General features: G+C 42.7%; 1 protein-coding gene across 1 annotated transcript in view; it reads right to left on the bottom strand.

Moving 5' to 3' along the window:
- LOC311108415 (fibronectin type III domain-containing protein 1-like) overlaps positions 1-8347 on the bottom strand; it is a gene marked incomplete at its 5' end in the record, with an annotated part of 60363 nt that extends 52016 nt beyond the window's left edge. The window contains 3 exons of the mRNA XM_084151040.1: positions 168-254; positions 660-854; positions 8290-8347. Of these exons, the coding sequence (XP_084007166.1) occupies positions 168-254; positions 660-854; positions 8290-8347 (340 nt within the window). The remainder of the gene's footprint in view (positions 1-167; positions 255-659; positions 855-8289) is intronic.
- Between the last annotated feature and the right edge of the window lie 10400 nt (positions 8348-18747).

Genomic DNA, 18747 nt, shown 5'->3' with positions numbered 1-18747 from the left:
GACTGTAAAAACACTGTTAGCCCAAACTACACGTTTAACAACATGTGTTAAAATAGGTCTCCCACCTTCTGGTTTACAGTGGAACACGTACTGCCAGCACGCATACACGCACACACACGCATAAACGCAAGCACATGCACATGCACACACACACACACACACCTCACCTCCTGGTGTCTCTGCTCTGTACACAGGTTTGCTCATCCCCTCCTCGTTCTCGGCACTCATCTTGAGAAAGTGCAGAACTCCGGGCTCTGAAACACACTCCGTAGTTTAGGCAAAACCTCGCTCTTTCTCTCCCTCTGTCTCTCTAACATTATCTCTCTGTGCTCCACTCTGCCTGTCTGTACCTCAGAGAGAAAAAGAGCTCCTGCAGAGAGCAGACTAAGAGATATCCCCATTTGGTTTCAATCATCTCTCTCTCTCTCTCTCTCTCTCTCTCTCTCTCTCTCTCTCTCTCTCTCTCTCTCTCTCTCTCTCTCTCTCTCTCTCTCTCTCTCTCTCTCTCTCTCTCTCTCTCTCTCTCTCTCTCTCTCTCTCTTTCTCTCTCTCTCTCTCTCTCTCTCTCTCTCTCTCTCTCTCTCTCTCTCTCTCTCTCTCTCTCTCTCTCTCTCTCTCTCTCTCTCTCTCTCTCTCTCTCTCCTGCCACTCTCTCTTACCTACATCCTCCAGTACCTCAGACCGTCTGTCCTTGTCCACCTTGATGAAGCGCAGTGTCCTCATGGACTTGCCGTAGCCAATGTTGTAGCGGTCCACCGGCCGACCGTCCAGCTCATTGGGAGGTTCCCAGCTTACCCTCAGGCCCTTGTCCACCGACGTCAGCTGCACGTTACGCGGCCGCAGGGGCTTATCGGCTAACACACACACACACACCCCACACACACACACACACACACACACACACACACACACACACACACACACACACACACACACACACACACACACACACACACACACACACACATAAAATGTTCAATAAATTAAAGCATTCTAGAATACTAAATGTTGGTAAATATTCAAAAGAAGGAGGAGAAGGGGCTGATCAATGAAATGAAAACAAGATTTCTGTCTTCTTTTTACCTGCATTTATTCCAAACAAAGCAAATACCAGTATAATACAATTTTAAAAAACAAAATACATATGGAAAGAAAACATTTGTGATCTCTTTGTGTATCCTTTCTTTTGATAGTGTTGAAAATGTATTAAAACATTAATATAAAACTCCCAATGTAACCTGTATGAATGGAGGGTGTGAGTGTGCAGTTGATACATCTCCAGCAGTTGATAATGATTCAGCATCGATAACACTCCAGTTGTGATGCTCACGAAGAACATAACATAACTGAATTCATCACGATCACAAACAATGCCAGTAAGACTGCTATTGATTTTCTTTAAATACACCTATTGTTTGCACAGATAACACATCTTCAGCTGATTCTTATCTTCTGTAATGCCAAAATACATGTATTACACATAGTCAAAGGGGTGCACAGGAGTTATGGTTACAGTACATATGTATCTGCTAAGTGAATATGAAACATCATGAAGTCCTGAACTGTCTAAAGATATCCCCATCTGATGCTCATGATCAGTGTGCAACCTCTCCAACAGGGTGGCTTCATCATCACATTCACTAACTGTCTGTAGAAGTCTCCTACAGTAGTTTCCAGGTGTCAGTTCAGTTAGAATCCTCCTCGCTCATCAATTCCAGGTGGAAATCAGGGTTTCATGATCCAAAACAGTTTGTGGGAGCCACTAGTAACTCCTGTCAATCCAACTGCAGTAAGCAGGCTCCCAACTCTTTATTGGACTGATCTGTTGTCTCTGCCTTCCTCTATATTTTTCCTGTGTGCTGAAGCGCTTCTCATCACTATGTCTGCTTACTGTATGATGCAACCGCTCTGGCGCCTAGTCCAGGAACACAGAACCTAACACGATAACTGGAGATACATGTGTGTGTGTGAGAGGGAGAGAGCGACACAGTGTGTGTGTGTGTGAGAATGTGACACAGTGTGCAGTGTGTTTGTGTGTGTGTGTGAGAAAGCGACACAGTGTGCAGTGTGTTTTTGTGTGTGTGTGTGCCTGCATGATTGTGTGTGTGTATGTTTTGTGTGTACGCTAGACAACGTCTTAAAACAAGAACATAAAACTCTACCTCTTTATTACTCCTTCATTAATTCAGGCTTAAGATGGTGTGTGCCTCATCAGCTGTTGGAGACGTACAGTAAGGACATAACTCTGGAGCCGCATCAAACACAGGCGCACTGTTTCCAATAAAAGGCAGTATTACGTAGGAAGAGATTGGCTCCTTCCCTCCCTCTATCCAGACATCGATCTATGATTTGGCTTGTTTGGAAATGTATGATCCGAGGACGAGGCAGGAGTTCTCATTGAATCAAGAGTCTTTAAAGTGCAAAGATCACTGTCTAATAATAAACCATTTATGGAGGGAGCGAGTTAACTGTGAAGCTAATATCATAATCTAGATAGTCTGGCTGGAGTTCAAGAGGTTGTAGTGTAACTGTGGTAATTATATTTATGCTGTTTTATAGCGTCATACTAATTTGGCTTTTATTTGTTTATTCCCAAGATAACCCTAAAATACTGTGCATGTGTGTTTGTGTGTGTGTATGTGAGAGAGAGAGATTATGATAGTTTGACTATGTAAGGAATGAGGAAAGTTTTAGTGTTGTGTAAGGGGAAATGTGTGAAAGTGTGTGTGTCCCTGGTTTTTAGGAAAGTGTGTGTGTGTGTGTGTGTGTGTGTGTGTGTGTGTATGTGTGTGTGTGTGTGTGTGTGTGTGTGTGTGTGTGTGTGCAACAGAGCAAGCAGCATGTGCAGAAGTAAGCCCTAAGGTTATGTCTTAGCCTCTTCTAAAAATTGTCTTGGAAACCCTCTGGGTCATGCACCTGTGCTTCTCTGCAGGTCTGATTTGTATAGCCTGCCAACCCCTTTTTCCCCACAACACACACACACGCATACACACACACACACTGACCTCAATATGCCCTCTAACCCACATACAACCCTCCACAAATTCACAGAACCAGTGAAACCATGGCCCAATATCCCTTCCTCATCCCTTCACAAAATCAATACACCAACCCCAAACCATCATGACATCATGGTTCTCTATAACCAGCAGAGGGTATGAGTAAAACTACACTGCAATGATGCCTACTGCTAATCCTGTGAATTAGGAGTTCACCTTTTCTCTCTATACAAACACATTTCCTCTAACACACACACTCTCTACACACACTCTCTCTCTCTATCTATGTGACAGATGTTCACATCGCCCAGGTGCTACCTGTTTACCCAAACATAGCCACGCCCAGAGATGACATCATGACGTGAGACCCATCAGCGGCAGGGTTGACGGACACCTGAGTGACACGTGAGAGAGCCTGGGTCGGCCCCACGTCAGGTGATCAAACACTTTCGCAGTCGACACGTTGGAAAGTATTAGCTACATGCTGTCTCTCCCTGTCTGTAAGTCTCAATACATGTTTCTCTCTACCTGGATTTTCCCCTGTGTTACAGTTCAAGCCCAAAGCTCAATCTGAGATCTGCCAATCAAGTGCTCCTGTAGAATTCCTCTTGGTGAGGTGGAATGGAGAAATTCCTGTGGCTTGTGAGGACATGATTCCCGCTTTTCCCCTTCTGCTTTTCTCTAACTTGAATCTCTCTTTCTCTCTCTCTCTCTCTCTCTCTCGGTCATCCAACCAATGACCTCCTTTCCACTCTGTTCAAGAGCCAGGTCCCTCCCCAGAACTCCTCTTACTCTGTTCATCACAATGCTAGTGCCAGACTTGGCTAGGCTTTTGGGGATTTTAGACTTTTGTGCTTTTACTAAGTGCTTATCGTAAGAAATGAATAGCCCTCAGTACTATGTGGAAGTGTGGAGGAGTGAAGAGGAGTAAAAGAGGAAGGGGGAGCAGTGGACAAGAAAAGGACTAAACCACAACAAACAGCATCTAAGTTTGTAGACTCAGAATTCATTGGATGACCTCACTCACTAAGCATGTACTGTCTGAGAGAATGAAAGAGAGAGAGAGAGAGAGAGAGAGAGAGAGAGAGAGAGAGAGAGAGAGAGAGAGAGAGAGAGAGAGAGAGAGAGAGAGAGAGAGAGAGAGAGAGAGGGGGGGGGGGGGGGGGGGAGAGAGAGAGAGAGAATAGAGAAAGTGAGTAAAGACCGGAATTAGAAATAAGAAAGTCAGACAGAGAGGGTTAAGAAAGATTTAATGAGAAATGGAGAGAGATAGAGAGAGGAGATAGGGGAGAGAGGGTAAGGGAGAAGAGAGGGCTATTGTAACGTAGCAGCTAAATCAGCTCAACAGGGATTAGCTGGCTACTCTTCTCCAAAACTCTAGCTTTTAAAAAAAGAAAGTGGTCTGACGAACACGCTGTAGCTCGGCGAGCTTCCACCGCGGTGCTGGAGGCATCACTACAGACCTGTGTTTGATCACATGCTGTGTCACAGCTGCCGCGACCGGGAGACCCATGAGGCGGCGCACAATTGGCCCAGCGTCGTCCGGGTTAGGGGAGGGTTTGGCCGGCCGGGATGTCAATTACGATCTGGATAAGAGCGTCTGCTAAATGACAAAAATGTAAATGTAAATGTAAATGTCCTTGTCCCATCGCACTCTAGCGACTCCTTGTGGCGGGCTGGGCACATGCACGCTGACTTCGGTCGCCAGTTGTATGGCGTTTCCTCCGACACATTGGTGTGGCTGGCTTCCGGGTTAAGCGAGCAGTGTGTCAAGAAGCAGTGCGGCTTGCCAGGGTCGTGTTTCAGAGGACGCATGGCTCTCGACCTTCGCCTCTCCCGAGTCCGTACGGGAGTTGCAGCGATGGGACTGAATTAGGTAGCTGGATTTATCTCCCCAGAGACAACCAAAGAGAAATCCTGATTGGATTTAAAAAATATATTTAAAGACTGTAACTACCAATTGGATATCACAAAAAAGGGGTAAAAAGTAAAAAAGTAAAACAAATTAAAATAATGATAATATAATTTAAATACCACTTAAATATTTTTGAAAAGTGGAAATAGAAATGAAAATGAAATGTATATTTAAAAACTAAAACAACAATACATTAAGACCAAAAAGTACATTTTTGTTTTCATGGATTTTTACAGTGCCTTCAGAAAGTATTCACACTCCTTGACTTTTTCCACATTTTGTTGTGTTATAGTCTGCATTTCAAATGGATTAAATTACGATTTTTAGTCACTGGCCTACACACAATACCCCATAATGTCAATGTGGAATTATGTTTTTTCTAAAATGAAAAGCTGAAAAGTGTTGAGTCAATAAGAATTCAACCCCTTTGTTATGTCAAGCCTAAATAAGTTAAAGAGTAACAATTTGCTTAACAAGTCACATAGTCATATGGAATTGTTTTAAGGTGGTCATACCATGGATCATTTAGGTATCAAAAAAATATAACAATATTTGATACAATTTTGAATTTGGCCATTACTACTATAACCCATAGACACACTTTGAATAATCCATTCATAAATGTCAAAACAGACAGTCACAAAATAAATCATAAGGAATAAGGTTTTGAAGTGTCTTTCCTATATCTAGGAGATATAAGAAAGCTTAGGAAATATTTGTGTTTTTGGACACATATTTTGCCCCTTTTTGGGGGGGGGCACAAATCTACCTCCATACTTCCATTATTTTTTTAAAACCGGTACCGGTTACCTTCAGATGAGTCCTGTGACACTTGTGGGGGTCGTAGAGCAAAACGGAAAACACCATCCTGTTCGAGAGAGTCTCATCTTTCCATAGAGTGGTCAAAACGCTACAAACGTTTTTGTGAGAAGACCGAATTTGAGGATGTCTCATGGTCTGACAAACACAGCTGTAGCTCGGTGACCTTCCACCACAGATGTGGAAGGCGGACGTAGGCAGATGCGTTGGATTGAGACGCAGCCCATATCTCTAGCTTAAACTGACGGATTTTGATGAGGATTTTTTTTACAAATGTTACTTAGATTGACGCACGGGGGAGTCAATAGACTCTTATTAACATGATTTTTGAATGGCTACCTCATCTGAGTACCCCACACATACAGATAATTGTAAGGTCCCTCAGTCGAGCAGTGAATTTTAAACACAGATTCAACCACAAAAAGCAGGGCGGTTTTCAAATGCCTCGCAAAGAAGGGCACCTATTGGTAGATGGGTAAAAAAAAATTAGACGTCCTTCATAACTCAGTTCCCGGAGAGGAAGGAAACCGCTCAGGGATTTCAGCATGAGGCCAATGGTGACTTTAAAACAGTTACAGAGTTGAATGGCTGTGATTGGAGAAAACTGAGGATGGATCAACAACATTGTAGTTACTCCACAACACTAACCTAACTGACCCTGTATAGAATAAAAGCAATTAACTTTCTGTCCTGAATAGAAAGTGTTCTGTTTGGGGCAAATCCAATACAACACATTACTGAGTACCATTCTCCATATTTTCAAGCAAAGTGGTGGCTGCATCATGTTATCGGTATGCTTGTAATCGTTAAGGACTGGGGAGTTTTCAGGATAAAAAATTAACGTAATGGAGCTAAGCACAGGCAAAATCCTAGAGGCAAACCTGGTTCAATCTGCTTTCCACCAGACATTGGGATATTAATTCACCTTTCACAGGACAATGACCTAAAATACAAGGCCAAATCTACACTGGAGTTCACAGGAGGTTGCTGCTTGGGAGAACGGCTAATAACTCCAGAATGGAGTGAATGGAATGGCATCAAACACCTGGAAACCATGTGTTTGATGTATTTGATACCATTCCACCGACTCCGCTCCAGTCATTACCACAAGCCCGTTCTCCCCAATTAAGGTGCCACCAACCTCCTGTGCTGGAGTTGCTTACCAAGAAGACAGTGAATGTTCCTGAGTGGCCGAGTTACAGTGTTGATTTAAATCTATTTGGATATCTATGGCAAGACCTGAAAATGGTTGTCTAGCAATGATCAACAACCAATTTGACAGAGCTTGAAGAATTTTGAAAATAATAATGGGCAAATGGTGTGGAAAGTTCTTAGAGACTTACCCAGAAATACTCACAGCTGTAATCAATGCCAAAAGTGCTTCTACAAAGTATTGACTCAGGGGTGTGAATACCTATATAAATGAGATATTTCTTTATTTAATTTTCAAAAAATTTGCCAAATTTTCTAAAAGCATATTTTCACTTTGTCATTGAGGGGTATTGTGTGTATAATCTATTTAATCCATTTTGAATTCAGGCTGTAACACAACAAAATATGGAATAAGTCAAGGGGTATGAATACTTTCTGAAGGCACTGTATAGTCAACTTTGACTTTGCAGCTGGCCCATCTAGAGGAAATCCTTCAGCTCTGCCTCCAGGACAAGATTCATCCCAATAAAAGTCCAACTGATAATACGTGGATGCTATAGTGACACCTAGATGCAGAAGGAGCGAGATTGACAGAAACTTTATGAGAAAGTCAACCACTTCCTCCTTGCCCCCTCTCCCTGCGATGTTGGAGTTGCTACTCGCGCCAATTAGATCACCCTTCTGGCACTGTGACGTCCCATTATAAATCAAAGCAGTTTTTTCTTTATATTTGTGTTCTGGTGATTGATTCTAACCATATGGCTTACGATCTAATATTGTCATCTTATTTTAATTGTAGAGTAAAGCTACTTCAGTGTGCGCCTATGAGGTAAACGCATATTCCATAATTCCTGCGCTCAAAAGGATACATCACATTTTCCTTCCAGACCAGAAACGATGAAAGACCTAGTTTCACGGTCCAAATTCATTATTATTGCTCACTTTGACTGGTATGTTCTTTCCCCATCTGCAAACTGTTAAGCATTTTTCTTTTGATAATTTGTCCACAAAATAATAGACTTTCCCTCCTCTTTTGCATAGTTTGTTTATGCCACACAAACCAGAAGATTTGCTAAAATTATTCTCTCACACACACACTTTCTCCTGCAATGCGACGTGGTCATTATAATCTATGTCCAAGCAGCAGGTCAATTAGAAGCTATCGGTTTCTTGACATGATATAAAACAAACAAAGAAAAACAATTGCCGATTGGGAAATGGATATATTATATTGATGGGGTAAACAAATAATCCATTGATTATCGATTAGGCTATTAACCCAGCTCCACCAATCCCAGACATAAATCAATCAATAAAGTACTACCTCACTAGTGAAAAACTGAAACCATGCATCTGCTCTGAAAATCAAAATCAAAAGGGTGATTTTACCTGTTAATCCAGTACTTGATGCACAGAAGGTGACGAAAAGCACTAAGAGAGTCCGTGCTGCGGTGGATGCCATAGTGAGTCTAGCGCTCTAGTCCTGCGGTGCTGCGCAACGGAGGGAGAGAGAAGGCTGGCTGGACTGGGAGCACCTTCAGCGGGGATGGTTGTAACCAGATGCCTCTGGTTTTCAGGGGAAACCATAGAGTAAGATAGAGGACTCGTCTTTGTATCTGTGCCATATTAGCGTCTGTGACAGCATGGGCAGTGCCATTGAGGCAATCTCCATTTTGAAATAGTAAAATGTATTCTTCACGATTGGCTGATCCCTCCTGATGACTCTGTTGGACATGACTCCAATAGGGTCATCAGGAGGGATCAGCCAATGAAGTTGGAAGTAGTACATTAAAATGGTGGAAGCCCTCAATGGCGCTGCCGTTGCTAATACGGCCTTTTGATCACTAGAGGCCGCTATCATTCTCTATAGGGGAAATGGAAGACAGCCTGTGACACGACTTCTGCTTTTGGATGTTAACCAGTATTTCAGTATACCAGATATACTTCAGAGGAGATAGGAATCTCAGTGGCCAATGAATGGGGAAACGTATAATGCCCCACCCAGCAGCCTGTTGACCAATCGCGTTCACGTTGTCAGGCTGCGTCACGCTGTTGCTAAGCTAATCATCAAACAATCCCTTCTAAAAGTCAGGGTATGAGTCGAGAAACCTGCCTATTTTCCTCAAAATAACTTAACGTCACAAGCTTCTTGTTCACATAATTCATGCTCATGTCGGGTTTTTCTGCTAGCGCCCAAATGACTGCCATTGACTCCTTGAATGAGAGATTTCCTTGTCGGAGTGTACCCAGAATGCACTGCGCGGCCCATTGACAACGTACGGGCAACGTACACAGTGGGCTTTAATACAATTCCAATGGAGTTTCCCATCTCCTCAAAGGTATCTCTGGTATTTCTGAGTTAACAAGGCAATACTCCATCTTAACTCCTCCTCCACATTTGCTGGATTGGTTGAACAGTGCAGAAGAGAACCTCCCCCGACAGTTAAAGAAGGAAATGCCGCTCAGACGTTTATTTTACGCCTGACAAGTTAGGTTAGCTGGGAGCGGTGGGACAGACAGACCATTGGCGCTCTGTTCCCCCTACATCTGTCTCCCGCTTTCGGACCATGATGGAGGAATGGGACTAACCCCATATTTGCATGATTCCGGAGCTAGAGTCTATAGCAAGGGAAATTAGGCCTAAATCAGTTTTCAGAGCTGTATGCTACCATTTGGCAGAAAGAAAAAAAAGTCTCACTGTCAAAAGCTGTGAGCTGCTATGTCCAAATTCTCAGTCAACCTGTCTTTCTGAAGTGCATGTAATAGGGTAGGAACCAACGTTTTTCATTAGTGTTTTCCAGAAGACAATTATTATTGGGGAACATGAATGTATAAAATCAAACATTATATATAGGGCTATACTTGCACCCCCTTCCCACTGGGCACAGATGTCAGTTCAACGTTTAGTATAGATTTACATTTGGTTGAGTTATCAACAAATGTGAATTCAACGTGAAATCAACAACAAAAAATGCACCATGTCATTGGATTTGGGTTAAAAGTTGGGTGAAAAACATATGAAATTCTCTTACGTTGTTTCCTTTTTTCAAATACAATCAGTTTTCCACGTTGATTCAACAGATGATGCAATCTCTATTGCACTCCATACTACCCTTTCACACCTGGACAAAAGGAACACCTATGTGAGAATGCTATTCATTGACTACAGCTCAGCGTTCAATACCATATTGCCCTCAAAGCTCATCACTAAGCTAAGGACCCTGGGACTAAATACCTCCCTCTGCAACTGGATCCTGGACCTCCTGACGGGCCGCCCCCCAGGTGGTAAGGGTAGGTAACAACACATCTGCCACGCTGATCCTCAACACAGGGGACCCTCAGGGGTGCGTTCTCAGTCCCCTTCTGTACTCCCTGTTCACTCATGACTGCATGGCCAGGCACGACTCCAACACCATCATTAAGTTTGCCAATGACACAACAGTTATAGGCCTGATCACCGACGAGACAGCCAATAGGGAGGAGGTCAGAGACCTGGCTGTGTGGTGCCAGGACAACAACCTCTCCCTCAACGTGATCAAGACAAAGGAGATGATTGTGGACTACAGGAAAAGGAGGACCGAGAACACTCCCATTCTCATCGACGGGGCTGTAGTGGAGCAGGTTGAGAGCTTCAAGTTCCTTTGTGTCCACATCACCAACGAACTAACATGGTCCAAGCACACCAAGACAGTCGTGAAGAGGGCACAGCAAAACCTATTCCCCCTCAGGAGACTGAAAAGATTTGGCATGGGTCCTAAGATCCTCAAAAGGTTCTGCAGCTGCACCATCGAGAGCATCCTGACTGGTTGCATCACTGCCTGGTATGGTAACTGCTCGGCCTCCGACTGCAAGGCACTACAGAGGGTAGTGTGTACAGCCCAGGACATCACTGAGGCCAAGATCTACGCTGCTGCAACTCTCTGTTTATTATATATGCATAGTCATTTTAATAACTCTACCTACATGTACATATTACCTCAATTACCTCGACTAACCAGTGCCCCCACACATTGACTCGGTACTGGTACCCCCTGTATATAGCCTCGCTATTGTTATTTTACTGCTGCTCTTTCATTGTTTGTTACTTTTCTTTCTTATTTTTGTAGGTATTCTTTCTTAAAACTGCATTGTTGGTTAAGGGCTTGTAAGTAAGCATTTCACTGTAAGCTCTACACCTGTTGTATTCGGCGCATGTGACAAATACAATTTGATTTGATTTGATCACATTTACTTTTCTGGTTGAAATTATGTGAAAACATCTTTGATTCAACCAGTTCTTGCACAGTGGGTTGCTACTGTTCAGATGATTGCTTTGTCCTGAAGGTTTGCGCCTTCCCTCCAATAACCTGAAAGGGCAATTCCAACTTCTCAGCCTCACAGTCATTATCTCCAGCACCAAACCTGTGTCTACATACAGTTGAAGTCGGAAGTTTACATACACTTATGTCTTTTTTCAACCACTCCACACATTTCTTGTTAACAAACTATAGTTTTGGCAAGTCGGTTAGGACATCTACTTTGTGCATGACAAGTCATTTTTCCAAAAAAAATTTACAGACATATAATTCACTGTATCACAATTCCAGCGGGTCAGAAGTTTACATACACTAAGTTGACTGTGCCTTTAAACAGCTTGGAAAATTCCAGAAAATGATGTCATGGCTTTAGAAGCTTCTGATAGGCTAATTGACATCATTTAAGTCAATTGGAGGTGTACCTGTGGATGTATTTCAAGAACTACCTTCAAACTCAGTGCCTCTTTTCTTGACATCATGGGGAAAATCAAAAGAAATCAGCCAAGACCTTAGAAAAAAAATGTGTAGACCTCCACAAGTCTGGTTCATCCTTCAGAGCAATTTCCAAATGCCTGAAGGTACCACGTTCATCTGTACAAACAATAGTACGCAAGTATAAACACCATGGGACCATGCAGCCGTCATACCGTTCAGGATGTAGACGCGTTCTGTCTACTAGAGATGAACATACTTTGGTGCGAAAAGTGCAAATCAATCCCAGAACAAGAAGATGCTGGAGGAAACAGGTACAAAAGTATCTATAGCCACAGTAAAACAAGTCCTATATCTTCATAACCTGAAAGGCCGCTCAGCAAGGAAGAAGCCACTGCTCCAAAACCGCCATATAAAAGCCAGACTACGGTTTGCAACTGCACATGGGGACAAAGATCGTACTTTTTGGAGAAATGTCCTCTGGTCTGATAAAACAAAAATATAACTGTTTGGCCATAATGACCATCGTTATGTTTGGAGGAAAAAGGGGAAGGCTTGCAAGCCGAAGAACACCATCCCAACCGTGAAGCACGGGGGTGGCAGCATCATGCTGTGTAGTTGCTTTTCTGCAGGAGGGACTGGTGCACTTCACAAAATAGATGGTATAATGAGGAAGGAAAATTATGTAAATATATTGAAGAAACATCTCAAGACATCAGTCAGGAAGTTAAAGCTTGTTCGCAAATGGGTCTTCCAAATGGACAATGACCCCAAGCATACTTCCAAAGTTGTGGCAAAATGGCTTAAGGACAACAAAGTGATGGTATTGGAGTGGCCATCACAAAGCCCTGACCTCAATCCTATAGAAAATGTGTGGGCAGAGCTGAAAAAGCGTGTGCGAGCAAGGAGGCCTACAAACCTGACTCTGTTACACCAGCTATGTCAGGAGGAATGGGCCAAAATTCACCCAACTTATTGTGGGAAGCTTGTGGAAGGCTACCCGAAATGTTTGACCCAAGTTAAACAATTTAAAGGCAAGGCTACCAAATACTAATTGAGTGTATGTAAACTTCTGACCCACTGTGAATGTGATTAAATAAATCAAAACTGAAATAAATAATTCTCTCTACTATTATTCTGACATTTCACATTCTTAAAATAAAGTGGTGATCCTAACTGACCTAAGACAGGGAATTTTTACTAGGATTAAATGTCAGGAATTGTGAAAAACTGAGTTTAAATGTATTTGGCTAAGGTGTATGTAAACTTCCGACTTCAACTGTATGTGACATCACAGGGTAGGATTAAAAGTAAGAACAATTTTGATTTTCAAAACCTGCCTAGCCCACATTACCGCGGATCTCATAGTGTTTGAAAATCACTGTTTTTAAAAACTTTACATATGTATTTTTGTAATTGTAGAAATGCGCCGTTTTCACATCTGTGGACACCGGTATTGTGCTGGATATAATAAAAATTAGGTTGAAAAGTGGTGGAGTTGCCCTTTAAGTGTACTGCAAGGAGGACCTAAGCCTTGGTAAAAGGAAAAGTCACCTGGCAGTTTTACAAACATTCACATTAGTTCCCCGTGTCCTGTGAGGGTGGAGATGAGAATGCTTGCCCCCCGAAACAGCGTAGCGGTAATAAATACAACTCTTCAAAGCAGTGTAGACTGGCCTATCTTGTAACATCTGCCGTTTGACTTCTGGACCCGCATGGCTATGCTTGGGTTTTTGGTTCTCAGTTTAAATGGTTTTATTGTTCCCTCGGTGAAGGAATGCATTCCTCCCGGTGTTACGTTCCCCAGCAGGCCAGAAGTAGTTATGCAAGACACAGTCATACGTCTTGTTGACCCCAAGATGGCCTGCCATACTACTATCATGAGCCAACCTCGGTATCTCTTGTCGAATTGTAACTGGAACAACAATTTGTGACACACTGGGACAATCATCTTGCCCAGAAGTGGCGCGAGAACATAATTTCCTCATTAGAACACCATCTCTGTCAAAGTAACCCACACAAACTTCATCAAAGTTTGTCCTGCAACAGGTGTGGCTGAAATAGCTGAATCCACTCATTTGAAGGGGTGTCCACATACCTTTGTATATATAGTGTATCCCAGCAAAAAGAGGGGAGAGGGAAACATCTTTACTCTCTTCAGCAATCAGCTACTTCCTAGACATTGAAGTGTCAACTGTAGGAACCTTCTCTTCCTTCAGCAGTCCTACAAAGTTACTCACCTTTGGGGTTTTCAAAGGAGAGGTCAAATCAGGAGGTTAACCGAAATCAGGATCACCCATTAATGTCTCAGACAGATCAACCATGGTGGGATTGCTGACATCCTCCTCAACACTAGACTTGCTCCAGGCAACTTTCTTAGACATAGCATGTGTATCAGCACACGCTGGGAACACGCTAGGGTACTTTTCTGATAACCCATCAGGTTCCTCTACTCTGGGTTCCTTACAAACGACAGGATTTGGCACAACCTTCCCTCCAGCCAAATTGTTTCCCCCAAATGAATGAGACCCCCTTCACCGGTAGGCTAGGCCTCACGCCAACGACAACAGAACCAGAAATAAGATCAGACTCGAGTTCCAATTTTACAAAGGAAATTCCATGCAACACTGTAACCAGTTGCTGAAGTGTCCGAAAAAAGCAAAACACCCTCCAAAATGAAGGAATGGACTTCCCCAGTGTCTCACAGTATCTACACCGGCTGCTTAACAGCATCGCCACTATGCAGAGAGACGAACCCGTCTGAAACAAAGGGTTCATACACATCTGATCCAAAATCTTGTTTAGGAGATACACCAGTCCCAACCAGAGACTTAATTGGCTAGAGTGCTCCCACAAGAACAAACTGCTTTTTCTCTCTAGTTTTTCTGTTTCAACTTAGGACACAGAGACAATGTGTCCTTTCTCTTGGCTGTAATGACAAACTGGCGGATACGAAAAACAGTTCTGACGATCTTTATCTTTGGGCACTGTAGAAAAGGACTCAAACCTCACAGTAGGAAGTGACATCTCTGGATTGCTTTTTGCGTAGGGATAACTACTGGTTGCTTTGTTTGTGACGGTAGTTTTATGTGTCAACACAAACTCATCTGCAAGGACTGCAGCTTTCTCAAGAGTGAGATCCTTGTGCTCATAAATGTAGGTAGCAACCATTTCATGAAGGCAATTCTTGAACTGCTCGAGAAATATGAGTCACTTTAAATCCTCAAGGTCCTTGACCTTTTGAGAACCACACCACCGATCAAAAACACATTCTTGTTCCCTTGCGAACTCAACATGGCATTGTGATGCTGTCTTTCCTTGTGCTCAAGCTTTAATTTCTGTTGCTCCAACTTTGCCTTTAGTTCTAACTCCCTTAGTTGCATGTCTATGTGATGTACTATACTACCCATAGCGCCCTTTTCATCAGCTTCTCTCTCCTGAAGGATTTCCTCCTCCACTAATGCAGTACCGATCAACTCTTTGACTACTGCTTTGGATCACCAGATGCCACCTTGATGTCATAATGCTTTGCAAAAGTCGAGCAGTTTTGCCTTTGTACTGTACATTTATCTAGCATTACCCATGTAGGGTTTTCCACAAGCACTTCCAACTTGAAGTCCATGGCTTTTTAAAATGTCATAAGCCTGTGATTATGCAACTTTCAAAATGATTCCACCAGTCTTATAACCTCGTTGGGTGGATGTAAGTGATAAAAACTCTACCACAAAAGTGTATTTTGAACAGTCAATTATCTGGGCACAGCAAAGCTTCAGAGTAGGTTATTAGAGCGACTACCGTACTCACGGGAAACAAGATCAGGGATGAGCCCCCATTTTGTTATGTTCCCCAGCAAGAAAACCAAAAATTGTCACTCAAACCCAGAGGGGAACTAACAAAGAGTCACTAATAACCTAAATTAAACAGGTAGAGTTTTAGGAGGGTTTCTGAAAGACACTCATGGTGGTGTCCTCTGAAAGTTAACTTGCAACATCAACTGGAACCTAAAAGACACCCACCATCTGCACCCACTAAATTTGCCCAAGAAGAGGCAATCAAAAGAAAAACACACACCAAACTTAAAGACAGGAAGCAAACCAAAAAGGTGGAGCAAAACAAAATCACAGAAATCAGATAACGGTTTGCCTGTCCAGCACACAAACTTGCCACTAAAGGTCTCAACCCTCCACCTCACTCAAGATGACTGGAGTAATGGGCCAGTCACTCTTAAATAGCACCTGGGCCAGCACAGTTGAAACACCTTCCCACTAACGAGATGGCCACCAGCACCGGTGTAACACATACTGACTAACGAGGTGACGCCAATCGGTGCGTCCTATGTCCAACCTCAAAACATAAATGGAAAAAACAAAACCTGTAACACCGGTGACTGTGATACACACATACAGAACCATGTCTATCAAACAGTCATTTAAGACATGGAAAATAAAGTGAATTATTGAGCCCTTTATAAATGATGGCACCAATGTTTACGTTAAACTGGTAAGGCCAAGGCAAGGAACATCAATTAATGCATGCAATCTAAAGCCCACAAGAGTAAGATTTAGATTGAAGTCATTTGATATAGGACACAAGGGACTAATGGTTTCGGAAGTGTTTGTATATGCAGGAATATACGGACACAAAATACAGACAGACAAATAGAGATGGTTCTTGGCAGTGTTGCTGGACTGGTCCACATTGGGCCAATGGCAGCTCAACTAAGGTAATAAGTTAAAGGCGTATGCTGTAGGCCTTAATAATATATATATATATACTGAACAAAAATATAAAAGTGTTGATCGCATGTTTCATGAGCTGAAATAAAAAGATCCCAGAATACTTCCATACGCACAAAAAGTATATTTCTCTAAAATTTTGTAGACAAATTTGTTTACTTCCGGTTAGTGAAAAAAACAAGATAATCCATCCACCTGAAAGGTGTACCCTATCAATAAACTGATTAAATGTGCAGTGTTGTCACACAACACAACGCCACAGATGTCTCAAGTTTTGAGGGAGTGTGCAATTGGCATGCGGACTGCAGGAATGTCCACCAGAGCTGTAGCCAGATAATTGAATGTTAATTTCTCTACCATATCCGCCTCCAACATCGTTTTAGGGAATTTGGCAGTACGTCCAACCAGCCTCACAACTGCAGACCACGTGTAACCACGCCAGCCCAGGACCTCCACATCCGGCTTCTTCACCTGTGGGATCGTCTGAGACCAGCCACCCGGACAGCTGATGAAACTAAGGAGTATTTATGTCTATAATAAAGCCTTTTTCTGATTGGCTGGGCCTGGCTCCCAAGTGGGTGGACCTATGCCCTCCCAGGCCCACCCATGGCTGCGCCCATGCCCAGTCATGTGAAATCCATAGATTAGGGCCTAATGAATTCATTTCATTTGACTGATTTCCTTATATGAACTGTAACTTGGTAAAATCATTACAATTGTTGCATGTTGCGTTTATATTTTTGTTCAGTATATATTAATTAAACGCCTTTCATAAGCACAGCTTATCAATAAACCAAATCAAGATGTACCATGTCAAACTGCAGGGTCAAGACAGGTTAATCACTTTGCACCAAGTAACTTTACCAATGGCAGTAAGACAACTTGGTCCAACTATCTGATAGCTATATCCCATACAGACACTGGCCCCCCTCTTGACATGGAGAGAAAAAATGTACGTTTTAAAATTAATTTCCTGCAATTCTACTCATTTTGCCATGGGGCGGAGATAACATTTTATAATAAAATGTCATGCAATTCTACTAATTTCGCTGTGGGACATAGAGAACATTTAGCAGTTTTACAGCTAATTTCCTACAAATATACACATTTTGACATAGGGTGGAGAGACATTCTAGTAGTTTTAAAGCTAATTCCCTGCAATTCTACACATTTTGCCATGTCATGTTAATATGATATTTGAGTGAGAGTGACTAACAAAAGCAATAATCAGGGCCCTTGGGCACGTACCCTGCATGCCCAGTCAGTAATTCGACCATGATTACTGCAAGTTTAGATTGCTGGCTAGACTAACTTACCAAACTAAAAAATGCTAGCTGACATGGGCTAATTGAATGACCATGTCAGTGACTGACATAACACAATAAAAAAAATTATACTATTCTAACTCTCTACAGTACGTTGAGAACCAGACTGTTCCTCAGACCGAGACTGAGTGTTATGATGGTTTGTTTACGTTTCTACGGTTGTGGCTTGATGGAGTAGGCCTAAAGCTTCATCTAGTTGTCGCATCAAGGACAACAGTTGTTCACAACAGCAATATTTTAGCTAAGCCTAACACTTACCCCTTTCCTAACCTTAATCTCATTCCCCTAACCTGCCACGTTAATTATCCTAACCTGCTACGTTAATTCCTCTAACCTGCTATGTAAACAAACCATCAGTAACACCACACCAGCCCTGGACAGACAGACTCACACACTAGTCTCCTTCTTCTTCTTCTTCTTCTTCAATGAGGTTTAACGGCGGTTGGCATCCAATTTGTTGCTTTACCGCCACCTACTAGACTGGACTTCAACTCCCTTATCTTTCCTTGAAAAATAAAATAAACCAAAGCAAAGAAATATCCTACCATCTAACACTACACTCACACCTTCAACACTACAACTAATAATTAACCCCACCCTTCTCCACTGTTTAAATACACTCACTCCTACCTCATGCCCTCAATCTGAATTGATGGGACATCGCCATTTAACACTACCTGTAACTCTTCTACTGTCAAGTCTCGCACACCCAAATATCTCTCTGCAGCTGCCACCACCACCTCAATTTTCTTCGATTTGCGTTCCATCCCTGCAGTACAATTAAGAACCATTGCTATAAACGCTAAAAATCCAATCTTGCTGATCCATATATCACTTTTTGGTTTATCCCTCTGTACTTGTACATCTCTACTACTCACACCATTTCTCTCAGGACCCCTCCCCCTTGACCCATCTTCCTCTACTTTCTTCACTGCCTCCGCATATGACAACTTCTTCTCTACTCTTACCCTGGATACCTCAACCTGCTTCTCTCGCACTGGACATGTCTGATCCCCAGCCCCATGGCCACCCCTACAATTAGCACACACCACCACTTTCCCCACTGCTTCACAC

The sequence above is a fragment of the Coregonus lavaretus genome (genome assembly GCF_964263955.1).
Source record: "Coregonus lavaretus genome assembly, chromosome: 33".
Classification (NCBI taxonomy): domain Eukaryota; kingdom Metazoa; phylum Chordata; class Actinopteri; order Salmoniformes; family Salmonidae; genus Coregonus; species Coregonus lavaretus.
The sequence above is the reverse complement of the archived record's forward strand: the minus strand, read 5'-3'. Positions and strand labels throughout refer to the sequence as shown.